The sequence below is a fragment of the Propithecus coquereli genome, unplaced genomic scaffold (assembly GCF_000956105.1).
Source record: "Propithecus coquereli isolate 6110/MARCELLA unplaced genomic scaffold, Pcoq_1.0 Scaffold134, whole genome shotgun sequence".
NCBI classification, from domain to species: Eukaryota; Metazoa; Chordata; class Mammalia; order Primates; family Indriidae; genus Propithecus; species Propithecus coquereli.
This window is the reverse complement of record NW_012137636.1, coordinates 5,016,143-5,043,090: the sequence shown is the minus strand read 5'-3', so window position 1 is coordinate 5,043,090 and position 26,948 is coordinate 5,016,143. Positions and strand designations below refer to the sequence as shown.

General features: G+C 35.1%; 1 protein-coding gene across 1 annotated transcript in view; it reads left to right on the top strand.

Annotated features, from left to right (window-relative positions):
• BBS9 (Bardet-Biedl syndrome 9) overlaps positions 1-26,948 on the top strand; it is a 501,118-nt gene that overhangs the window by 145,785 nt on the left and 328,385 nt on the right. The window contains exons 5-6 of the mRNA XM_012638756.1: positions 14,398-14,572; positions 21,835-21,919. Of these exons, the coding sequence (XP_012494210.1) occupies positions 14,398-14,572; positions 21,835-21,919 (260 nt within the window). The remainder of the gene's footprint in view (positions 1-14,397; positions 14,573-21,834; positions 21,920-26,948) is intronic.

The following is a 26,948-nucleotide window of genomic DNA, read 5'->3' as shown; positions in this document are numbered from 1 at the left end:
GCTTGAGCCCAGAAGTCTGAGGTTGCTGTGAGCTAGGCTGACACCACGGCACTCTAACCCGGGCAACAGAGCCAGACTCTGTCTCAAAAAAAAAAAAAAAATGAGGACAATAGATTTTGACCTTCCTTAGTTACTGAATAGTTGCTAAGGTTGGATGTGCTAATAATGTATGGGCCAATGCTTATAAATGGTTATTACTGTTAATTTTGAAATCTTTAATTTGGTTCTGTTAATTTCATTGAACTTCTATGAGACAAGGTCATCAATGCATTCATAGATTGCTATCTTTGTTCCACATAACATCTTAAAACCTGCCTCAATTCTTTAGCCTTCTTTATTTAATTTTCTCTTTATATGACGTTGGAACTCAGTTGACTTTTAGAGCATAGAGTGGAAACCAAGAAATTTGCAAGCTGGTTTAGAAAGATTTATTGGCATATACAAAGGGTGTTACCTAATTATACATGTCTTTGACATTCATATCTGATGCAGTTGTATTCCAGTTTTTTAAAGTATAAAAGAAAGCCAGTCTTTGATAGAGAAAAGTAAAAGCCCACGCAATATTAAATCAGTATTAGGAAGATTTTTAAAAAGTCAATTGCCTTTAGATAGGATTGGATTCTTTCTCAACTTGTCAGCAGAGGGAGCCTTTGCCTCACTTTTTGATTCCTTAAGTCTGACAATGGTGAGTCTGTAAAGAGCCAACATGTTAATATTTATGGAAAATGCTTGTTTCCTCACCTAGGCCTGAAGAGGTTTTGGAACCAGTTTTTCCTTTGTTCCTGGAAAGGAAAAACTTTCCGTGCTTGTTTTCTGAGTTCTTTGTTATAGTTGTTCCCAAGTGCTGACGTGGAGAGTTCTTTAAATATCGTTAGTACTGAGATATAATAGTGGTTCTCAATTGCTATCCCCTATTAAAGTTTTGAATGGTCTTAAGATAATGAAAAAGAAATAGTTAATGTAGTAAGTTTTTATGAAGCTAAATTTTGTTCAGTTAAAGGACTGCACTTAGTGCTGACATTTTTACTTTTTTACTTTCTACTTACTTATATTGTCTTTTTAGAAAATGTTGGTAATGACAGTCTGTTTTCAAAAAACATTTCCTGTATGTGGTTCTATGATGTTCTCTGGTAGTTTCTGAAATTTTGCAGGTCAATGAAATTCAGGAGCCTGGGAGTCACTGCTTTACAGAGTACTTTAGCAAATAAAGATGGAAATTCCTGAACTGAACCATTTCCAACTTCCCGGTCACCAAGTCCTAACTTTCCTCTGAGATCTTTTTTATCTTTGATACCTAAGGTGTGCCACTTAATGACTAAATTGTCTGATATCCAAGTGTAGATAAGCATAGATGCTAGAAGAAGTTGGTTTAATTCTTTTTTTTAAACATGTTAAATTTGGGATTAAGATTGTCATACATTCCTACTATCTTCTAGGTACTGAACTAAGTAGTTAACATATGTTCTCTCCTCTCCTCTTGTAGTCTTCACAGCAACCCAGTGGGGTATAGGGGTTGTAAAAAGGTTTATTTGCATTTGAAGACACAGACTGAATGAAATTAAACAAAGTACCCAAGGTCACATATCTAGGATTTATCAGAGCCAGAATTTAAAACCTTATCATCGTGTCTTTCTGATTCAAATGATTGTTCTTTTCACTACTTATTGCTACTTTATCTACATTTGTTACTTTCTCTGTATTTGCTCAATTTTTTTCTTTTATGATATACTATCCTGCTCTAGCAACAGGGAACAGTCAGAGAGTATCCTATTAGTGCCCCTTTTTAGGTACTTTGCCTGGTGGTAATAATCTTGTTTTTCTGTCTTTTCTTTTCTTTCTTTTTTATTTTGAGACAAGGTCTTGCTCTGTCGCTTGGGCTAGAGTGCAGTGGTGTCATCATAGCTCACTGCAACCTCAAACTCTTGAGCTCAAGTGATCCTCCTGCCTCAGCCTCTCAAGTAGCTGGTACTACAGGCACAGGCCACCATACCTGGCTAATTTTTTCTATTTTTTTTAAGAGATGAAGTCTCGCCCAGGCTGGTCTTGAACTCCTGGGCCCAAGCAGTCCTCCCTCCTTGGCCTCCCGAAGTGCCAGGATTACAGTTGTGAGCTACATCACCTGGCCTAATGTTTTGTATTGCCCAGAAAAAGACTTTATGCCCTGGCTCTAATAATTACTAAAGCTTTAAGTTTTAATCTGAGTATTTTTTTGAAGTCAGAGTTTTAAGAAAGAGTGGTGGATCCTAAGGATCATTCTATTCCTTTGTTATACACCTTGGGTTTCTACAGTTCATTCTTTATGGTTGAATGATTTCCCTCCTCATGTATATATTGTCTTTGTGGCATCCTCCCTCCCCCTTCATTTATGGCCTATATTTTCTTGTATTGTCTTTCCATTAGGCTTTATCTTTCTTAAGAGAAGGGTTAACCTTAACCTTTTCCCTCTCTTCTTAACAGTTCTTAGTGTATCTAGTGTTAAACATACAATGGGTACTTGGTCTTTTGACTTAGTGCTAACTCTGTAGTACCAAGATAGATACTAGGCCCCGAAATAATTTTGAATCACAGTTTCTTAAATATTAAAACAAATTATTTTAAGACTTTCACCACATCATTTTTTACTTTGATATTCTTCATTCAGCAAATATTTTTTGGGCTCTACTATATACTAGGGGACTGTTGGGGTTGTGGAGGCATAGTGAATAAAACATAATGCTGGCTGTTAAGGGGTTTTCATGTGAATATGGTGATATTGGCAAACATTTAGGCCCTCTTGGTGATTATTGGCATCCTAGTAATCTAGTACTACAGTTTAACATGGTTTCTTGTTTTCATGAGGGTTCGGTGTAATTAAACAGATATTTTTGGAGCACCAACATGTAAGAGATTGTGCACAATGCTGTGAGCTAGATAATAAAAACAAAACAGGCTCGTCTTCAAGGATTTTATGCATCATTTGTGGAAATGAGAGAGGGGAGAAAGATGTGCCACATTTAGATGTGTCATTAGGAAAAATATTGTCAGTACTAATAGGGAACGATGTTACATGTTCCATGGTAGAACAGAGGGAGAGTTCTGTCTTTATGCCTAACAGGAATTGGAGAAGATTTCATGGAAGTGGTGGTGATGGATCTCGGGGGTTGAGGATGTATAGAAGGATTTTGTGAGGGTGAGATGGGAGAATGGCATCAAGGTGAATAGAACTAGACTAAGAGAGGCATAAGGACATTTCGGACAGGGTTACTTTACCTGGAGTATTTGGCTAGATGAGAGGGAGTGTAACAGAGTAGTCACCCCTCCTCCCGTAGATATGGTAGGGGAATATGTAACAGAGGGAATAGCCTGAAAAAAATGACAAAAAATATTTTCTGTTTCTTTAAAATATCCCCACTCCTTTTTGAGAAGTAAAAGCTGCAGCCCTGCCTTAGGTGGGTGGTTGGGAGGAACAGATTAAACCTTTTGTTTTTTGTACTACAGGAGATGGCTCAGCCAGACCTGGCAAACAAAGGTCCTGGGTGGAGGTCACAGGATTGTCTTCAGAATCATCAACTGTTCTGAGAACCCACCCTTTAAAAGCTCTGTATTTCTGTCTTTTGTTAGGAAAATGGCATTTCAGACAGGAGTCTCCATCTTCCTCCTTTGCCAGCAAAGTAATAAACTTCTCTTTACTTCTCAGACCAATTGTTCTCATTCTCTTGATGTAGCCTCGAGGACAAGTGCTGAGCTTTTGGTAACAGGAGTACTCAAAGTTTATTTAACAATCACACTGAGGAGTTCTTTGGATATCCTGTTTATGAATTTGTACTTAATTCTGGAGATACTGGAGTGCCTTTGAAGTTTTTGAGTAGGCTGATTACATGATTGCATTTGTATATTAAGATAATTATTTTGGTATATTTGTTTTTATGACTTTTATTAAAGATATAGTATTTTAATTTCTTCCTTTAGAAGAAACCAAGGAAATTTAATATTCCAAACAATGGCTAAATGGCACTTTGTACTCTGTGATAGGAATGGACAGTTCAGAAAATTTAAAGTTAGCATTGTCATCCCTAATTGATTTTGATTTGCCTTTTAAAATTGTATAAGTTTAGATCAAGTTGAGCCTCAGCTGAGAATTTCCTGTTGTTATTTTTTTCACAACTTTAATTAATTGGTCATAGTGAGTTCAGTGTAGCTGTAGTGGTGAGAGGAAACTTGTCCTTTCCCCAAAAGGTCACTGAATGAAAGATCAATTCACAATTAAGGTAGATTAATAAGAGAAAGGTTTGTTTACCAATATCATATGCATGGGGAGAATCATATAGTGATCACCCAATATCCCAATGAAGGTCAGATTTTTTTTTTTAAGTAAGTTCAGATATTTTTATACACACCTTTTAGAGGGAAGGGAGGAAAGGAGTACAGGTAATTCTGTTTAGGTGCTAGACAGTTGCTAGGGAGGATGAATGGATAGGGGAAACAGATTGACTTATGAATTAACATGAGAGACAGATATTATATTTTAAATGATTTGGGCCTGGTCTGGTTGCATTCTTGATTGCTTTTCTTGCAATATATTGAGATAACAGGGAGAGGAAGGGAAGTCAATTCCCCCTTTGATCCTTTGATCAGGTTAGTCCGGTTTATGCAGATAGAGGGAAAACCCCCTTCAATGCTTTATTGATCTTGAGGGGTCTGCAATTCAAAATACTCTTTTTACCAAAGAGTCATTTTGGGGTGAAATTTCCTGAGCTCCTTCATAGCCTATAGGGTTTTCTTGTTCCATGTTTTGATATGCTAATGATGATAAGATTAAGAGGATTAACAATATATAAAAAGCAGAGTCTGTTGTGGTATTGTGTGCCTATAATCCCAGCAACTCAGGAGGTGATATGGGAAGATCGCTTGAGCCCAGGAGTTTGAGACTAGCCTGGGCAACATAGCTAGACCTTGTTCCTGCGCCTGCACCCCCCAAAAAAAGCAAATATTTAGCTTTCGAAGTTATTGCTTTATGGAACTGATATTATTACAAATGAGGAATATTTGCACAAAATGAAAAAGTATTTTTAAAATTTTCTGGTTTTTTAAATATTTTGGGGAATGTTCTCTGGGTTTCTTACCATCATTGGTTATTACCTTAAGAACTTTACCTCACTTTGAAACTGGTTAATTAATTAATTAAATAATTTTATTTTATTTTTTTTTAGAAACAAGTTCTCACTCTGTCCCCCAGGCTGGAGTGCAGTGGTGTGATCACAGCTCACTGTAACCTTGAACTCTTGGGCTCAAGCGATCCTCCTGCTTTGGCCTCCCAAAATACTGGGATTATAGGCATGAACCATCATGCGTGGCCTGAAACTGGTTATTTAAAAAAATGTATACCTCAACATGATACTCACTCTTTAAGAATTTTTCTTTTGGATGAAGGAGAAGAAGGGAATGCTAAGTACATAGGCTCTTCTGTATGGTATCATCTGTCTTGTCTTTCTTATGTTACTTGGGGGGTCATCCTGCAAAAACATCAATATGGGGGTGGGGGGAGAATATGAATATGAATATGTATGTTGGGGTGAGGGTGCAGAGGCAGAGACAGCTCATTCCCCATTCCCAGATAGAACTTTCTGGCACAGTCATAATATTCTTCTCTAGATATTTCAGTAGTCATCATGATAGGGAAATTGCTGTTTTGAGGAAAGTATTAAGTATTTTAATAACTTAAAATAGGCAGACGATAATCTTGAACAACCAATGTTTTACACAGACCTAAGTTTTAGGAGATTTTTCATAGTTCTTAAAGTCTTAAAAGCCCTTTGCTTTAGCAAAAGGGATGAATTTCTAATTGTGTGTGTGTATATTCCTTCTCACATTAAATTTTATCCTTTTTGCTTTGAAGGAATTTTTTCACCCTCAGTTTTAAGTTTTCCACATAATTTGATCTGTAAGGAACAAGGTAATCTAGCAATAGAAGTTACTTACCGTTTATTGAATGCTTACCAGGTACTGGGCAATATGTATTTTTATTATATTGAATCCTTATAGCAGCATCATGTAATATTCTCTTCATATCAGTGCTTTACAGGTGAGGAAACTGATAGAGCTCTCAGGGCAAAAATAAAGATGCAGCAAACCTGTCCTCAGGTTGTGGCTTTGCTGTCAGTTCTGATGAGCATGTTTCATCAGCAGTGTCTCCCTCCACCCAGTGCCCTCCCCTCCTATCACCCTGCAAACACAGCTCTTTTATATCCATGTCTCTGTACATGGTGTTCCATCTGCTTTTGTTTCTCTGATTGCCTGGCAAACTCTTTCCCAACCTGTAAGACTCAAGTGTTACCTCTGTTCTGAAGCCTTACCTGATTCTTCCAGACACTGTTAATCATCCTCCCATAGACTTTTAAATTACTTTAATATGTCTCTGTTCTTACATTGTGGTAATATTTAATTGTTTTAACTCCCACATTTACCAAACTTCCTGGCGTAGGGAATATGTCTCTCCTAGCACATACTAGGTATATAATGAGTTTTCATGATATTTGTTGAATGAATGTGAGTTCTGGAAAATGTTATCAAAATGTTCATGATCATTGCATCTGACAAAATAATTCACCCAATATTTTGTGGATGCAAGTGATAATATAATTTTTAGGGCCCTCTTTTAAACTCTAACGTTGCATTCATATTGAATCTTTCACATATAATGCCAATTTAATCAATGGTTGTAATTTCCTTATAAGATGTTATTAACCTTGTTCACAGTTTAGGGGGAAACACTGTGATAAATAGCTTGTCAGAACACACAGTAGTGGTCTTTGTAAGGCAATTAAAGTTTGCTATTAAAATGAGACATTAAAATGTCAAAAGAAAAGTTCATAGGAAGAGTTAGTATGTAGACTCACATTTTATTTTCTTGACTCTTAAAGTAATTAGTCTCACGATGTTATTTATTAGGGTAACACTTGAATAATAGTTGAGCATTTGTATAACTTTTCCTTGGTACATAATTTAAAATATTAGCTATTTAGCTCAACACATTTATTCTATTTATTGATTTCCTCTGTTCTCTTAGCATTTTAAAGTTTTTAAATTTATTTATGCCTAAGGTTTTAAACTTAGAATTTAATTGGATATTGCATTATTATTAATATTAGGATTAGGCACTAATTAGTTTTAGAATGCTCAAACAAAAAAAATGTGAAAAAGAACATAATAAGAAGGAAGCTAGCTGTTCTTTCAACTAATTACCAATTATTAATTATTGAGCATAGCCAAATAGTAACATGTATGTCAAAACAATGGTGGTAATTTTATTTGTATGATATGAGTGAAAAGTACAAAAATGATATTTAATGGGAAATTTATAACGTTTTAATCTCTAGAAACCCATCTACTATTTGTTTTTAAGGCAGTATCTATTGGAATCCTACTCTGAATGTTTTTATGTGTTTGCTCATAGCAAACATGTATCATTTTTTAGTTAGGTTTGCAGTAAAGATTAATGACTTTTGTGCTTCAGTTTTTCTGTAGCAACAAGAAAAATTTTTTCTATGGATGTGTAAAATGAAAGGAAGTTCCACAGCCTTTTGGACTCTTCTGTTCTTATGTATCAGTCTCTTGATGTTTCCTGTCTGCCTTTTCAACTACCTATACAGCTGTTTTTCATGTGTTTTTCAGAATTGGAGAAAGACCAAGAATTTTTGACATCTGCATGCTAAACTGCATATATGCTTGGCCACAGGTCACGTTTGCATTTCTTCACTTGTATTTTTACTCAATGTGCAGAAGAAATATGACCATAGAAAGATTCAAAAAACATGTAGCATGCTGAGTAATGGTAGTCTTCTTTCATGTATGCTACTGCACTTACTCTGCTGCATAGATTCCACAGGAAGAGAAGGACAGCAGAGAAATGGAGGAAATGGCATTCAGGACTGCCCTCCAAGGGACCATTGTTGCTTTAATGAATGATGGAAAATTCTCTGGGTCATGTATGGTAGAAAGAACTTCTGGGCATGGGGACTCACACAGAGACACACAGACACACACACACCCCATTTATGTAATTGGTCTATAATTCAGTAGAGAAAATGGTTAATCCAGCAGTCAGTTTAACATGTAATTGATTACCAATTTATGTATCATGTTAAAGCTTTGACTACCTGCTATTTTAACACCAGGAAATGAGACATACTATTTAATAAATATATTCATTACATGAACCTGCCACAGTGGAACTTGTCTGCCTCTACCCACTATAACCATAGGCACATAAAATTTTTTTTTTGCCTTTGAAAATGAAAAATACTGATTTCCAATATCCTTTCAAAATGGTCTCGGTAGGTCCTTTCTCAATTTGTTCCCAGATCTTGCAAATAATATTTCAAATCACAGGATTTATTTTTCTCTCATTCTGCTCAAGATTAATGGAATGAACATTCAGATTTTAAATTCCGATGAAATCTTCACACTTCCTAATTTTTTCCAGTTTAAAAAATATTTTTTTCTGTACAGTTTAGGCATAATTTTTTAGGAAGCATCACTATATGGTCATCCTTCCTTCCTTTCCCTTCCCTTTCCTTCTCTTCCCTTCCCTTCCCTTCCCTTCCCTTGCCCTTGCCCTTGCCCTGGGTAGAGTGCAGTGGCATCATAGTAGCCCACTGTAACCTCAAACTTTTGGGCTCAAGTGATCCTCCTGCCTCAGCCTGTGGCATAGCTGGGACTACAGGTGCAGGCCATGATGCCTGGCCGATGTTTCTATTTTTAGTGGAGACGGAGTCTCACTCTTGCTCAGGCTGGTCTCGAACTCCTGAGCTCAAGTGATCCTCGCATGTTGGCCTCCCAAAGTGCTAGGATTACTGGCATGAGCCACCATGCCCAGCCGATATTGTCATCTTTTCAATATGTTGCTTTTAGGTTTCATATTCTGTTGGTAAAACTGGATCCATTGCACTGTGGATCAAGTTTAACTGCCTTTGCATCTTTTTCTAATGTGTCCCTTTTCTCTCCCAGAAATTTCGTCTACTTTCACCTTTGACCCCTGTTCACTCTGCTTATCATTTGCGGTCCAGGATGTATCCTATCTCTGTCATGAAACCTTTCCCAGGAAGTTCATTGTAAAGAAGGTCTTTGATTTTTCTGTTTCATATCACTTAGATTTTGTATGTTAACATGTGTTATTTTTAAAAATTAATGTAAAGTTTTGCCTTCCTGAGATTCAATGTGCTATAATGGAGCCAGCTGGACCCCTGATTGAATACTGGTCTGTTAGTTTCTAATTCTTTGACATTAGATAAATTGTTTAAGCTTTGTGGGTTTCAGTCTTATCATGTATAAAATGGGTCCATTTTTTAGAGTTATTAAAGATTATAGCTAATATGCTAGTTAAGTGTTTAGCACAAGGCCGGGTGTATATTAAGTGTTCAGTAAATGGTTGTAGTAGTTAATATTGCTGCTGTTCTGTATTTCTTACAGCTCCTAATATAGTACTGAGCATGTGTTAAGGACTCTTGGAGTATGGTTCATGGCTAGGTCATTTAAATAGCTCCTGAAATCCCACTGCTTTTATGAAGGCTTCCTGTTGGCTTTGTTCTATCAGAATTACAAAAGTTTCATGGCTTTTCTGGACTATTCTTTCTATTTCCATTATCTGTAAGGGGAGCCTTTGGTATGTCTCCTGAAGTGGCTTCCAAAACAGCGATTTGAAGGATTTATTTATTTATTTTTGAGTAATGTTTTGGATTGATCCCTACATTTTTCTAAACATCAGTAGCCAAATTGTAATAAATAAAGCATTTTTCACATACTTCATATGTAGTGTGTGAAACACATAGAATAAAATCTCAGCCAATCTGAGCTGCCAATGAATAAATTTATTTTGCCTAGATTACTTTAGCTCAACAGACATTTATTAATATATCTCCTATGTGCCAGGCATTTTATAGTTGCTGAATTTACAAAGATGAGTAAGATACAGTTTCTGTCTTTAAATTTAGTCTAGGGTGAATGAGGGACACAAAAACAGACCGTTTCAATAGATGATTTGTTCTAAGATGGAGGTAAGGATGGGGCTTTGTGGGATTGCAGATGGAGGGTGGTTGAAGGGGAAAGAGAAGACTTACGGGAAGATGTGAGCCTTAACCTGTGATGTCTCTCAGAGGAAATATGAGTTGATTCATTTGATTCAGGGACAGAGACCCAACTCAAAATGGCCTCGACATTTATGGGAATTTATTGCCTGCAGAGTTCAGAGGTAGATTTGGTTCCAGGTGAGGCCTAACGCATTGGCTCAAACAGTGTCTTCCATGTCACTCTCTTAACTATGCACTTGGAAAAGCCAAGTGGCCTCTGTGATTCCAGACCTTATCCTTCTCACACATTACTCTCTAGGGAAGATTAACTTTTTCTCTAGTTCCAGCTCAATTTAGGGGTTTAGTTTCTCTCAGTGGTTGTAAATTATACTTATCCCTGAACCAATCACTGCGACTGGTGGGATACTAATTGGCTTATGTAAGCCAGGGCCTACCCCTCAAGCTTAGAGTGAAGTCAGTCTCACCCAAACCTCATGTCTAAGCATGGGAGGAGCAGGGAATAGATGAATGGGAGGAAGCTAGCAAATATTTGCTAGACCAGGGAAGAAAAGTGAAAGGAATTTGTGGGGAAAGGAAATAACATAAACAAAAGCAAGGAAGCATGCATCATCATGACGTGTGTGGGAAATAGCAAGTAGTTAAACATTAATATAACATGTAGTATAAGACTTAGAAAATAATTGTAAAAATAATAATGTGATTATTTACCATTGCTAGATTTAGTTTCCATACATCACTTTATTTAATTCTCACATCTCACATTCTCACATCTTGCAGATAAGGAACCTTGAGCTCAGGCTCACAGCTAATAATTGGTAGAGCTGGACTCAAACCCAAATTATCTGGCTGTAGAGGCAGCTCACTTGAACTTTACAGTACACTAAGTATTTTCCTCTATGTTGCTAGAGTTTCAGGAAATAAGGCCTCTTTTACTATGCTAAGGGGACAGGTTTTATCTGGGGTTCAACTTTTCTCCTAGCCCCAGTTTTTCATCCTGTCATGCTAAGGCAGTGGTTCTGAAACTTTAGTATGCATCAGAATAACCTTTATGGCTTGTTAAAACCTAACATTGCTGAGCTCTACCACCAGAGTTTCTGACTCAGTAGGTCTAGATTGGGATCTATATCTTTTTGAGATATATAAGGCTAATAATTGCATCTGTGCTAACAGAGCCAAGACTGATGTTCTTTTTTGAATTATTTGATATGTATTTATGTATTTGATATGTATTGTAGGTGTTCTGTTTTCTGCCTTTTTGTCAGGGCATTAGCTGTCACTGCTCACAGCTGACAGTGTCTTCTCCCCTTTTCTAATTTGGTACTTCCTTTTTCCTGGGCTGGGGAAGCAGATAATAATAGCCCCTATAATAATGCTATAATTTATTGTGTGCCTTTTATGTGCTATATATTGTTAGGAACTTTAACATCTTATCTCTGACTTTGGAACTCCTTTTTTCAGGTTTATTGAGATTTAATTGACAAATAAAAATTGTATATATTCAAGGTGTACAATGTGATGTTTTGATATACATATACATTGTGAAATGATTGCCACCATCAAGCTAATTAACATATCAGTTGTCTCACACAGTCATCTTTTTTTTTTTTTGGTGGTGACAACACTTAGGATCTACCCTCTTAGCACATTTCAAGTGTACAATACATTATTATTCACTATGGTCACCATGCTATGCATTAAGTCTCCAGAACTTATTCATCTTATAACTACAAGTTTGTATCCTTTGACCAACATTTCCTCATTTTCCCCACCCAGTGACCCTTGGTAACCACATTTATACTTTCTGTTTTTATGCATTTGACTTTTTTAGATTCCACATATAAGTGAAATCATGCAGTAATTATCTTTCTGGATCTGGCTTGTTTCATTTAACATAATGTCCTCTGTGTCCAGCTTAATCTGTGTTGTTGTAAATGGCAAGATTTCTTTCTTTTTTCTTAACATGTGAGGTACTATCTCATTGTGGTTTTGATTTGTATTTCCCTGCTGATTAATGATGTTGAGCACCTTTTTGTATACCTGTTAGCCATTTATATGTCTTTGGAAAAATATCTATTCGTGTTCTTTGTCCATTTTTTAATTGGTTTATTTGTGATTTTTTTGCTATGGAGTCTGTGAGTTTCTTATGTATTTTAGAGTTTAATCTCTCATCAGATATATGGTTTACAAATATCTTCTCCCATTCTGTGTACTGCCTTTTCATTTTCTTGACTATTTCCTTTGCTGTGCAGAAACTTTTTAGCTTGATATACTCTCACTTGTTTATTTTTGCTTTTGTTGCCTGTGCTTTTGGTGTCTGATCCAAAAAAATCATTGCCAAGACCAATGTCATGGAGCTTTTCCCATACGTTTTCTTCTGGGGGTTTTACAGTTTCAGATCTTAGGTTGAAATCTTTAATCGACTTTGAGTGAATTTTTGTGTATGGTGTAAGATAAGGATCCAATGTCATTTTTTTTGCATGTGAATATCCAGTTTTCCCAACACCATTTATTGAAGAGGCTCTCCTTTCCCTATTGTGTATTCTTGGCGTCTTTGCTGAAGATTAATTGATAACCTTGGAGCTCTTATACAAATATATTCATTTTACAAGTGAGGAGGCTGAAGCTACAGGAATATCAGTAACTTGTTTATAAAAACTACAATTGTTAGAATTATAATTAAAATAAGAATTGATGCCCTGAGTGAGACCTGGGAATCCCACCTGTAAAAAGTTCACTTGGTTTTCATTACAAAGACCTTGCAGCATCTATTTCAACTACTTAGAGGCATTTTCATACTTATTCGTCTTTTCTAGGCGTAGACAGGTGGGATTGCCAAATAGCTCAATGAGATACACTTTGCCTGAATGTGTCTCTGTAAATACATGTGTACAGCATACATATACATATAGCATGCATATGAAATCACACCTTTTTTTGAAACCTTTAATAGAATTGTGGATAAAGACTGGACAAGGTGTATTCAGGGTGATATGGTCATAGACAGGATAAGAATTAGATTAAAAAACAAAACTTAAAATAGTGATTGTGAAACCTACCACGCATTATAAAAGAATCTGAGTATTGAGAGGATACTTTTCAAACAGCATTTGTATGAACAATTTTATGGCTCTAAAGAGACCCCTGAATGGTTCAGATGTGTGTTTAGTGAACATTGATTTGCTGAGACAAATATTCATCCCAGAGCATTTCTCAGGCTATTTAAGGTTGATAATCCTATTGTATCAGTCAAGATGGGTTAGATATTACAGTTATAAGCAACCCAAAATCTGTTTTTTTCTTTTAAAAAGCTAATTTAGCAATTTTTTTTAATAAAATTACCCAGCTGTATAATTGTCCTTAGTCAAATAAAACAGTAAGGATATCATCTATTTCTATGTAATTTGATTTCCCTTTGAGCAAAGTCACTCTTTAAAATGTAAGTATACTGTATAAGATTGTCATTGATATCCAAGGTAACATAGAATAGTTACTACAGGACTTACTGTATATGGTATGTATGGGTTAGAGATGACAAATTTGAGGATTGACTTTTTATTTATTCCCTTAATGAGTAGCTTAATTTTTTTCTGACATAGTTTTTCCATATATGATACATTATAGGATACACTAATCACAGTAGCAGAACATGAAAAGTTAGAGCTACTAGATCTTTCTTAGATTAGGGATAGATACTATATTAATATCATATAAATCATCATTGTCATCTCAGTGTATTTTAAGAACTGTCAATATTGTATTTAATACTGATAGATGGTAGAAGACAAATCAAAATCAGTCTATAGGGCAATCATGGATTAGTATTTTTCAGTATCAGTATTTTTCACCCTCAATGGTACTTAACACTGGTTTATATAGAACTGGTGCCTACCACACGTCTATGGATTTGGTCAGTTGTATTTGACTGATGTTTAAGTCCTTTGAAATTATGAGACTGACATACTATGAAGAAGAGAAGTAGTTTCATTGAAGAACAGTTTTTGTTATATTTCTGAATTTGGAAAAGATGATATCTTAACAATAAGTCATCATTGTTCTCAGGGATTATCTTGAGCTAGGAGATTTTTGCATACAGTAAATGAAAATAAACGTGCTTAAAATTACAGACATCTTCTGCATAACTTAAAAATTGGGAAATGCATGTACACTGACATCAATAATCTAATAGCTTTATTGGTTTGTAATTTAAAATTTAAACTACCCATTTTGTCCCTTGGGGAAGAAATTAACTATGACATATTTGTGGTGGATAATGATGCAGACATTATATTTATAAAAATAGTAGGTCATCTAATTTCCTCTAATTCTTCTTTAGGTCGAGATTTAATTTGTATCCAGTCTATGGATGGGATGCTGATGGTGTTTGAGCAGGAAAGCTATGCTTTTGGGAGATTTCTGCCTGGTTCTCTTCTGCCTGGCCCTCTTGCTTATAGTTCCCGTACAGATTCTTTCATTACTGTCTCTTCCTGCCGACAAGTGGAAAGTTACAAGTAAGTTTGGATGTTAAATCTTTGGATTCATGATTTTTTGGTGTGTTTGTTACTGACTAATTCTTTTCCACAGAGAGCTTGAATATTACAAATGAAAAAGAGACTGTTTTCTTTGATAACATGTAATTGGGGTGACTTAGAGTATCTGCTTTACTATTATAGAATATTTGAAAGGCAGGATAGTGCAGTGATTTGTGAGGAAAAGGAAGACCTGGGTTGGAATTCTGATTTTGCTACTCACAGTTGTTTGATTGTCAGTGTTCTTATCCTTGCTTTAAAGGAGGTAATACCACTCATTTTGACGAGTTTATTATATGAATTAAATGTATGTCAAGTTGGTGTCCCATAGAAAATGCTCAATAATCATTGTGACTGTTCCTTGATATAATAAATAATAAAACACAATGTTGTAGAAAAAAGCCAAATTGAACATGCATCTGTCATATGATTTTATAACAAAAGAGGATGTATGTGACATAGGAAAAATACTGGTATGAACTATAAGTATTGTTATGAATGTTAATAATTTTTTAAAAGAACAGTTCATAATAGAAGTTAAGTATGAAAATGACCCTATGAAAACAATTTACATTTTTTACAGTTGATCTTAGCCAAAAGTCCAAGAAGTGATAACAATTTATATTTTTTGCTAGAAATTCTTATTGATCTTGGGTGAATTGTGTATCAGAGAGACTCTTTTCTTTTCTACCGGCTAGATTTCAATACAAGTCAAGGCTTTGAGTTTTTGGAGAGTATATTTTTTGTTGGCAGAGAGAGTGGGGAAAAGAAAGCAGAAATTCATGCTGAGAGAAGAAATAGACTTTGAGGGTTTCAATATCTTCAGTAATTTTATTGTGTTTTCTTACTGATGGCAACATTTAGAACTTAAAACTTCTAAGCAACACATCATCATAGCTTTTCAGCATTATTTTGGCCACATGATTTTTCCCAAGGTAGAAAGAAAATATAAATTCATCAGGCAACAGTTATAAATTTTTATCTTCAAGTTTCAATATTGTGTATGTAGCAAGTTAATGTAGTTTTCCCTTCATACGTGGCCATCTACCTTTTGTGAATGATTGTCAAGTCATCTGGGTTTAAAACTCTGAAAATAAGTGAATGTTTGTGACTAAGCAGAAGTTAACTGATGGAGGTAATGTATCATCATGTCACATTCCTTCTATAACTCCTATGGCTGTTGTCCAAAGGAGATGAATGAATTGTAGCACTGCTACTGGTAATAAATAAAATATTATGTTCATTTTGAGAGGTTGAGAAAAATATCTGTATAATTTACTCAGGCCTGCCAAAACTTAAGCAATATTGAGGGGATCTGCTTTTCAGCTTTCCACCCAGTTCTGTGCCTCACCTCCTGCCAAGTAGTGCTGCACTAGGGTTGCAACACAAAGATTTGAATGCTCAATTACTTACTCTTTGAAATATGTACATAGGAATTTGCTAATAACTCCAGGAGTGATTAGATGAGGAAGCAATGTGTAGGTTTACTTAATGTGTGTGTTTAATCTCACAGAAGCTCACATTGTTTTAACTGTGGTAATTCTCCAACATATCAATCTATTAAATTCATCTTTATCTGGGACTAAAAAATGCATACTTTATCCATTATGTGGTTTTTTTATAATGATAAAAATGCATGCGATGTGATTATTGTGAAATGATGACAATCATGAGGGTTTATAACATTAAGTAGTATGTTGTACTTAGATATGCTTTCAAGTTTAACAGATTATATTAAATGATAATCACTGGTGTAATTTAGGTTGAGAGAAAGAATAAAAACTATAGGTTTGTTCCTTCGAGGCTTCATTAAATCTGTCTATATTCAGTTAATAGAATATAGTCAGTTAATAGAATAGGCTTTTAAGACATAATTTATTTTCATTTTTTAAATTGATACTTACTTTAAAACCTGCTCAATTATGTTCAAATAGGAACTAGTGAAGGCTATGGGTCTCAAATTTCAGTGTGTGTAGGAATCACTTGGGCAGTCTATTATAAAATGCACATTTACAGATCCTAGTCCCCGGTCCCCTAGATTTTGATTTAATAGGTTTGGGGATAAGATCCAGAAATCATCATTGTAAATGCATACTCCAGGTGATTGTAATTTAGGGACACACTTTGAGCATTGTTTTTCTTTTGAAGTGAGAGAATTGTTTGCCCTGTTTTGGGGAGAGGAGAGAAGGCCTTTGGTACCACTGTTCACTGGGACATGTGTGTCCAAACTTTGGATCTTCTTTTATTCTCTTTTCCTTTCCTTTGCCTGTTGAATTCCTTAGTCACTAAACCCTGCCCTTTCTACCCTTAATTCTTCTTATTCAGCCCTTGTTTCCCATTTCCATTGGTTAGGCCTTTATCTTTTCACTTGATTTCTTGGTTTTTGTTTGTTTTACCTCTGATCTAGACTTTGAAGAGTCCTTCTCAGATCTGTCCTTTTAAAACACCTCTTTAAACCAGGATAATTTTCATTTCCCATGTAAAAATTTAGACTTTCAAAAAAAAAAATTTAGACTTTCTTATATTGACATTCAGTGCACTTTATAATCCAGTCCCATTTTACCTCTATGATGTGGACTTTCAGATTTGGAAGGCATTTTTAAAGTTAACTGGTACAACTATCCTCTTTTTTTTCACCTCCTAGATGTATTATTGCCTAAAACACTGATTTTTTTGCTCAATATTATATATTGCTTTCTTATATTATACTGGAATATTCCAGAGTATGTCTTGCATTATCAAGTTTCTGGTAGCAGAATCTGTCTTAAACATCTGTTCACTGACTGAGCAATTCATTTCATTTATTAAGTGATTCCTTCCCAAACATTTTTCAAGAGACTTCTCTGAATGTAGTCAGATAAGACCTGTCTCTTGTCACCAAGCAGTAGTCAAACAATGTGAGAGGCAGCAAGTCTCTTAGCTACTTCAGTCCTTGTGTTGCAGGCTACAGCTACAAAAGAGGTTTGTACAGAATGCTGAGGAGGTCTAGAGGTGGGACCTCTAGATAATAGTTGAATGTTGGGAGGCTGCCTGAAGGAGTTTACCTGCCGTGAGTTTTATTTTCTCTCCTGTCTTCTCTACACCTTCCCCAGCACACCTGCAGTAGCTTCTAATACCATGCTAAGTAAATAATAGGCTTTACGTAAGTATTTTAAAATGTATTTGTTGAGTTTAATTGACTATTTTAAAAAGAAGGTTGTATTCTTCACCAGTTTTTAGCTCTGGCCAAATTGAAATGTTTGTGTTCTACATATACATTAAAGGCTTTTCTCTCTTTCTTTTTGTGCACGTGCTGTCTCCTATGTCTGAAATGCTCTTCCTTCCTTCTCTGGACATGAAAATTATGTCTGGAAGCCTCCCTGCTCCCCTTCAGTTCTTCCCTGACCTAGATGTAAGCAACATCTCTTCCTCCTTAATTTGCGGAGTTTTTCAGTGCTTCCCTTAAGTACTATTCCTGCTTTCACTGTTATACATTTGCCTTTTGTTTTTCTCCTTGACTGGGCTCAGTGCTTTTTGATGGCAGGAATTTTGTATCCCCCGAAGTACCTTCCTTGCTGCTTTTTTTTTTTTGAGACAGAGTCTCACTCTTTTGCCCGGATTAGAGTGAGTGCCTTGGCATCAGCCTAGCTCACAGCAACCTCAAACTCCTGGGCTCAAGCGATCCTACTGCCTCAGCCTCCCGAGTAGCTGGGACTACAGGCATGCGCCACCATGCCCGGCTAATTTTTTCTATATATATATTTTTTTAGTTGTCCAGATCATTTCTTTCTATTTTTTAGTAGAGACAGGGTCTTGCTCTTGCTCAGGCTGGTTTCGAACTCCTGACCTTGAGAGTGATCCACCCGCCTCGGCCTCCCAGAGTGCTAGGATTACAGGCGTGAGCCACCGAGCCCGGCTGAGAGTAGGTTTTTAACAAGAACTTGAAGAAGGAGTGAAAAGTGTGTCAGGAAATCTTCTGCTTTGTTACCGGCATCTTTCAATGAAAATGATTCTTCCTGGCATAGTTGAGAATGTGTTAGCTAGACTTGGAATGAACATAATAATGCTCTGTATCCAGAGCTTCCATTTCTAGTAAAGTTCTCTGGGTTACATATCAAGGTTCTAAAACCTCCTGGTACCCTTTCGGGTGACAGTTATGTTTCATTTGAAAAGAAATGATTTCAGAGGGTTTACTTTTGTGCTCTGTGACACCTCATCTATATTTTAGTTACTTGCTGTTATTTTTATGATGTGATATGGAAGAGCATTAAATTATATGGTTGAGTTTGTTACTGGTGTACTACAGGACCTGTTAACCATTTGTGACTAGTGGATCAAAAAGTACCACCGTTTCTGTGGGCTTGTTGTATTTGTGATTAGTGCCTGTCTGTTCTGAGAAACATGTATGGCACTTTTTCATAAAATGTTGTTACAATGAGCCTGATTAGATTCTTTCAGAAATCTCAACAAGGGAATTTTATTTTTTAGCTTGTATCACTGAACACTTGAGTGATAAGAAAAAAGATCCAGGTGTTTTCTTTATTTCAGAATTTCCAAGTCCGTTTGGAATTGTTTGGTTTTGGAAATAGATTTTTATGTACTTTATGGGTCACAGTTAAGAGAAGTTAAGGAAGAACCATAAAATAGATGCTATTGTAAGTTTCTAATCATCTAACTTTGCTGTCAGTAATGTTAAAGTAATAAAATACTCTTCTGACTTGTCTCCCAGGAAGAGAAATGGGCCGGATTTGGAAATCAGTAGTCAATTTTGGCTGTGTGTCTTTGCCTACTGTTTTAATGAGGCCACTTTAGACGCTAACTTATTCCTCAGATGAAATAATAACTCTTTGTAGTCACATAAGAAGCTTCACATAGCTCCAAAGAGCTTTGGATGTTTGCAACAATCTCATTAATATCCATGTAATCCTCTGGTAGGTTGGTGTCTGCAGAAAATGAACCACCTATGTAATTAATTGCCTGAGGTTAGATTCATAGCAGGACCAGCTCTAGGATGATGTTCTAGTCATCCAGGCATATTATTTCTGTTATTATGAACTGAGAATAGGAAAATACTCCTTTTTGGAGGTCAGAATGTGAGGGTCAATTATTTGGTACTTTTGGAGCCTTTGGGATTTTGAAGATCAGTGTCAGATGATATAGAGAGATTTGCTGCAGCTGCCTATGGAATTTTTTAGGAAGGATTTATAAGGCTGAGATCTTCCCCCTCCTACCTCATGAGTCCTGTGACTCATTCTTCCCTATCGTGCGTCTTTCCTGAATTCCTGTCATGGCCTTTCATGTCTTTCACTGCTGCATGCCTTTGCTTGCTATTTGCTTTGCCATGCTTTCTCCCTTTTTACCAGCATGACGAATTTCCATTCATTCTTTAAAACTTAGCTTTCTCCTCCTAACTTGTACCAAGATCCTATCTTTTCCATCTCAATCACGTGTTTCTGTCACCGTGTTCCATCGGTACTGTGTGTATACCTTCTATTAATTAGCACAGGGTGCTCTGAGTTACACTTAGTTGTCTGTGTAGTAATTTCCACAACTAGTTTGGGAGCTCCTGATAAGTACACATCATTTAGTAGTTTTTTCCATTGTTAATGTTTGTATTAGATCCCTACTATATGGTTATGGAATGAATGAAATTCATATACATTAAGTTTTCATATTAAGTCTGATTTTTTATAGGCTATTGTAAGTTTGTTATCAGCTTCTATGCCTTGTGAAAAGAGTCTTAATTCATAGTTATCCAGTATCCAGCTGAAGTTGGAGGATTTTACAAATGATTTATTCCTGATTGAGACAGGATGGTTTCAGAGTTGGTATATGACATTCGAATATCACTGTACATTTTAATGCTTATTTAGATATTCCACATTGCCTTCATTCATTCATGTCACTAATATTTATACTCTCAGACATCTTTCTCTTTGGTAATATGATGTATCTGAATACATCTATTTTAAAATTTTCCTCCTAGCTATGAAGGAACAATGAAAGGAATTTTGATTCGATAGGAGGAAAAGGAATCTGTGAGGCTGTAGTTTCTTCATTTAGAGTAGGATTATTCTAAAATTATACCATTAATTAATGGGAAATGTAGAAATTTCAATGTTATTAGCTAAATCAATCATTTCTAGATTAGATAATATTTATAAATTATTATTATTATTTTTTTTGGAGACAGAGTCTCACTCTTTTGCCCGGGCTAGAGTGCCATGGCGTCAGCCTAGCTCACAGCAACCTCAAACTCCTGGGCTCAAGCGATCCTTCTGCCTCAGCCTCCTGAGTAGCTGGGACTACAGGCATGCGCCACCATGCCCGGCTAATTTTTTCTATATATTTTTAGTAGTCCGATTAATTTCTTTCTATTTTTAGCAGAGACGGGGTCTCACACTTGCTCAGGCTGGTTTCGAACTCCTGAGCTCAAACAATCTGCCTGCCTCGGCCTCCCAGAAGTGCTAGGATTACAGGCGTGAGCCACCGCGCCCGGCCTTATAAATTATTTTTAAGAATGATTTGAACTAAATGTCACTATTGAAATAGAAGCTGTGAAATACTTATAGAAGGTCTCAGTGTCCATAATGTCCATTATTAAGAACTTATTACATACCAGATAAACTATTAGATGATTGATCTCTATTTACATGTAAATCTGTATCTGTCTCTTTGTCAATCTATCAGTAAATATTTGTGCACCTAATATATACCAGATACTGTACTAAGCATTTCTATAATTTATTATTTAATCCTGTTAACAATATTTGATTTAGAGATTATCATTTCCATTTTACAGATGGGGAAGCTAGACACAGAGTTAATTGCCATAATCCACTCAGCTAGTAAGTGGGTTAGCTGGGGATTAAATTCAGTTTTTCTTGGTTCTGTAGATTATGTATTAATAATTTTTACTACATATGACTGCTTTGCATTATGTTTTTCTGTCTGGTGGTTAGGTACTACATATTTCTTGTTCACTGTTATTTGTCACATAAAATTCCAATGGAAATGCTTTGGTTGAGCTGTTTTCCCAATATTGAATAATTGGGACATATAGTCATAATTTCTTTATCATGACAGTTTTACATGGTCTCATTTCACAGTATCATTCAGTGGAGAATTCAATCTTGAATTTTACAGTTTTTAAAAACCAATGAAAAAGTGATCTATAATTATAGATTATTTGCTTTTAAAGTTTAAAATAATTTACACTTTTAAATTATAAAGTCACTTACAATTTTCTCATATCTTTAATACAGGTACCAAGTACTTGCTTTTGCAACGGATGCAGATAAAAGGCAGGAGACTGAACAGCAAAAACTTGGTTCTGGAAAAAGACTAGTTGTAAGGCCTTTTAAAATATATAAAAATTTCAGTAATGCTATATCTAATCGCAGATGTTTGTTAACAATCAGATTTCCTGGGAAGAAAATTAAAAAAATATATGTATTTTAGTCACTTCTATTTTCTATGTTATTATTATATGAATGATCTAAGAATTTAGTTGGCTATTGTTGAGGAAGGGAGACATATGCCTGGTCAAGGTCATAATATATCAGATTGTAGAGTTATACCACTAGAACTATAGATGTCCAGATGGGGTCACTTTTTTTTTTCTTTTTGAAATCAAAGTCGCTTTTATTTGAATTAAATAAAAAATAATTGACAGTAAGGAAAGCTACCCATTCTGTATATTTTAATGATGTCATTAAATTAAACTCACATAAAACCTTCATTAGAATAATTACATGATTTTTCAACCAGATTCAGTTATCAGTGAATAACTCTATAACATTGAAGACTTACATTTTCAGAGAAAAGCGACTTGGCAATTACTTTTATAATGATTTAACTGTCTTTTTTCTTGTGCCCCAAATCTTATTATTTTTTTAAATTTCAGCATAACTGAAGTGATTGTAAACTAATAAAATAAAAAAAGAAAAAATTAAAAAATACTCCTTTAATATACAAAATTTTGTACATTATATTCCTCTGTATTGTCTTTTTTCTCTGGCTGCTTTTCAGATTTTCTCTTGTTACTTATTTTGAGCAATTAGATCATGATGTATGCTTTTCTTTCTCTTGTTTTTGAGCTTAAGATTTGTTGAACTTCTTGGATCTGTGAATATCAAGTTTTCATAACACTTAGAAAATTTTTGGCTACTAGTTCCTCAAATATTTTGCTACTTAATAGGCATGTGATCAAATATATAAATAAAAGTTAAAAATTTACAACTCACAAAGGTAGAACTAACTCAAAGGCAAAGGTGGAAGTTTGATAATTTGAGCAGTAGTTTGAAGAAAAATTGTAAATGATGAGTTCTCCATTTCACGGGAATTGGAGAATTGATGATGATTGGGAGCTCTTCCTTATCCTGAGACCATCCATAGACAGCAAGGAAAAAAGTAGAAGGAATTGAAAATTATGATGGAGACAGTGAAGTGAACTTGAGGATACACATGAAAGAAATTGAATGGAGAAATATGTGGAATTTAGAATACCGACGAAATAAGAGTACCAGAGAAGACCATGCAGAATTTTCTGTATTAGGATACAGAAGTTAAGAGAAATGGCAGAAAAAAAGGATAACATGGAGTCAAGAATGAGATGAAGATCTATTTTTTCTGTGGTGGTAAAATGTGAAAGAGCACAACAAATACAAATATGAGATCATTTTGTACAGAATTTAGAAGCACCATAGTAATAATAGTTAAAGTGTAGACTTTGAAATCAGGTAGATCTTGAGAGCTATACTTCCTTTTTGAGCAAGTTTGAACAAGTTTGTTAAGATTTACTAAATCTTAGTTTCCTCATTTGCAAAATGGTGATAATATCCATTTTATAATAGATAATGTGTTATAATTAGATTTTATATATATATGTATGAAGCACTTAGCAAAATGTCTGGGTGATGAAAGTGACAGCGATAGTGGTGACCAAATTGTCTTTTGACCTCCTCCTCAATAGTAGTCTTCTTCCATTTATACTCCAGCTACATGGGGCTTCTCATTGTTCCAAATATTCAATGGCTCTCCTTCATCGGCTTCTGCATATGGTTTTTATACTGTCTAGAATATCCTTTCCTTATTCATTGGCAGTTATTTATTGATACTACTCCATGCCTGACACTGAGGATGTATTCTGACAACAATTACAGTTGAATGATTTTTTTCATTCTCTATTAATTAACGACTAGAGAAGAAATAGCAGTAAAACTTCCTTTTATTACATGACAGTCACTTGGCAGGAATGTGATACCAAAGAACATTATTAAATCTATTACAGAAGAAACAGAACTTATTCAGTAGAATGCTTTCAATAAGGTAGTTGTGGGAACACAGTTAATAGCTTCCTATGTTACTCAGAGCTGTCTTTTTATTATTGGCTGATTTCTTTTATTATTATTATTCCAACAGATTTAGGGGGTACACATGTTTTTTGTTACATGGATGAATTGTATAGTGGTGAAGTCAGGGCTTTTAGTGTACCCATCACCAGAATAGTATACATTGTACCCAATAGATAATTTTTTATCCCTTACTCCCTAACCACCTTCCCTCCTTCTTAGTTTCCAATGTCCATTACACCACTTTATGACCATATATACCCATCATTTAGATTCCACTTATAAGTGAGAACATGTGGTATTCGTTTTTCCATTCCTGAGATACTTCACTTAGGATAAAGGTCCATCCACATTGCTGCAAAAGATGTTATTTCATTCCTTTTTATGGGTGAGTAGTACTCCATGTGTATGTGTATGTGTGTGTGTGTGTGTGTGTGTGTATGTATGTATGTATGTATGTGTGTACACACACGTATATACATATACACCACATTTTCCTTATCCCTCATTAGTTGATGGACACTTAGGTTGATTCCATATCTTTGCAATTGTGAATTGTGTTGCAATAAACATTTGGGTGCAGGTGTCTTTTTAATATAATGACTTCTTTTCTTTTGGGTACTGGTATTGCAGAATTGAATGGTAGGTCTACTTCTAGTTATTTGAGGAATCTCCATACTGTTTTCCATAAATGTTGTACTAATTTACCTCCCCCCTCAACAATGTATAAGCGTTCCCTTTTCACCACATCTGCCCCAACATCTATTGTTTTTGTCCATTGTTATTGTCTTTTGGAGGAGTCTTTAGGGCTTTCTAGGTATAAGATCATGTCATCAGCAAACAGGGATAGTTTGACCTCCTCTTTTACTATTTGGATGTTGTTTATTTCTTTCTCTGGCCTGATTACTCTGTCTAGGACAGTATTATGTTGAATAGAAGTGTGATAGTGGGCATCTTTGTCCTGTTCCAGTTTTCAGGGAGAATGCTTTCAACTTTACCCTATTCAATATGATGTTGGCTGCGGGTTTATCATAGATGACTTCTATAATTTTGAGGTATGTTCCTTCTGTGCCTAGTATGTTGAAGGATTTTATCAATACTTTTTGATTACTATTCAGTCTTGCTACTCACTATTGGCCTATTCAGTATTTCTCTTTGTTCCTGATTCAAGCTTGGGAGGTTATGTGTTTCCAAAAACTTATCCATTTCCTCTAGATTTTCTAGTTTTTGTGTGTAGAGATTTTCATAGTAGTCTTGCATGATACTTTGTAGTTCTGTGCATATCAGTTGTAATGTCTCCTTTATCATTTCTGGTTGAGCTTATTTGAATCCTTTTTCTTCTGTTTCTTTTTAATCTAGCTAGTGGTCTATCAATTTTGTTTATCTTTTCAAATAACCAACTTTTAGTTTCATTGATTTTTTTTGTTGTTTCCATTTTGTTTTGTTGTGCTATAAGCCTTGTTATTTCTTTTCTTCTGCTACCTTTGGATTTAGTTTGTCCTTCTTCTTCTAGTTCCTTGAGATGTGGCTAGTGGTCTATCAATTTTGTTTATCTTTTCAAATAACCAACTTTTAGTTTCATTGATTTTTTTTGTTGTTTCCATTTTGTTTTGTTGTGCTATGATCTTTGTTTTTTCTTTTCTTCTGCTTGGTTTGGGTTTGGTTTATTCTTCTTTTTTTAGTTTTTTGAAATGTGACGTTAGGTTTTTAATTTGTGATCTTTCTGCCTTTTTGATGTAGGCAATTTAGTGCTATGAGCTTCTCTTTTAGCACTGCTTTTACTGTATCCCAGAAATTTTGGTAGCTTGTATCACTTTTATCATTCAATTTGAAAAATGTTTTGATTTCCATCTTGATTTTGTCATTGACCCAAGGATTGTTCAGCAGAAGGTTGTTTAATTTCCATGTATTTGAGTAGTTTTGAAAGTTTTTCTTGGAATCGATTTCTAGTTTTATTCTACTCTATTTTGAGAAAGTACATGGTATGATTTCAGTTTTCTAAAATTTGCTGAGACTTGTTTTGTGGCCTCAGATATGGTCTGTCTTAGAAAATGTTCCATGTGTTGACGAGAAGAATGTATATTTCGTAGTTTGGGGGGAGAATGTTCCGTAAATGTCTGTTAAATCCATTTGTTCTAGAGTCCCATTTAAGTCCAGCATTTCTTTGTTGATTTTCTGCCTTGATGATCTGTCTAGTTCTGTCAGTGGAAGTAGCTATTATGATGTTGTTTTTTATTGCTTTCCTTAAGTCTAGTAGTATTTGTTTTATGAATCTGGGAGCTCCTGTGTTAGGTGCTTATATATTTAGGGTTTTTATATCTTCTTGTTGAATGGATCTGTTTATCATTATATAATGACCATCTTTGTCTTTTTATACTGTTGTTGATTTAAAGTCTATTTTATCTGATATAAGAATAGTTACTCTTGCTTACTTTTGGTTTCCATTTGTGTTAAATATTTTTTTCTACCCCTTTACCTTGAGTCTATAGTTATCATTCGGAGTTAAATGGGTGTCTTGAGGCAGCATATATTTAGGTTGTGTTTTTTTAAATCCATTCTGCCAATCTGTGTATTTTTAGTGGGGCATTTAGACCGACAGTCAATGTTAATATTGACATGTGAGATACTACCAGTCATCATGTTGATTGCTACCTAGTTGCTTTGTTTCCTCCCTTGTGTTACTGTTTTATAAGAGCTATAAGTTTTTACTTTTGGTTGTTTTTACACTGGTGGGTATCAATTTTTACGTTCAATGTTTAGTTTAGAGCACTTTTAAGGATTTCTTGTAGGGCTTGTCTAGTGTTGACAAATTAAACTCTTAGTGTTTGCTTGTCTGGGAAAGACTTTATTTTTTCTTCATTTATGAAACTTAATTTTGCAGGATATAAAATTCTTGGCTGATAGTTATCCTGTTCAAGGAGATTAAAGATAGGAGCCCATTCCCTTCTGGCTTGTAAGGTTTCCCTTGAGAAGTTTGCCATTAGTCTGATGGATTTTCCTTTGTAAGTTACTTGATACTTTCATCT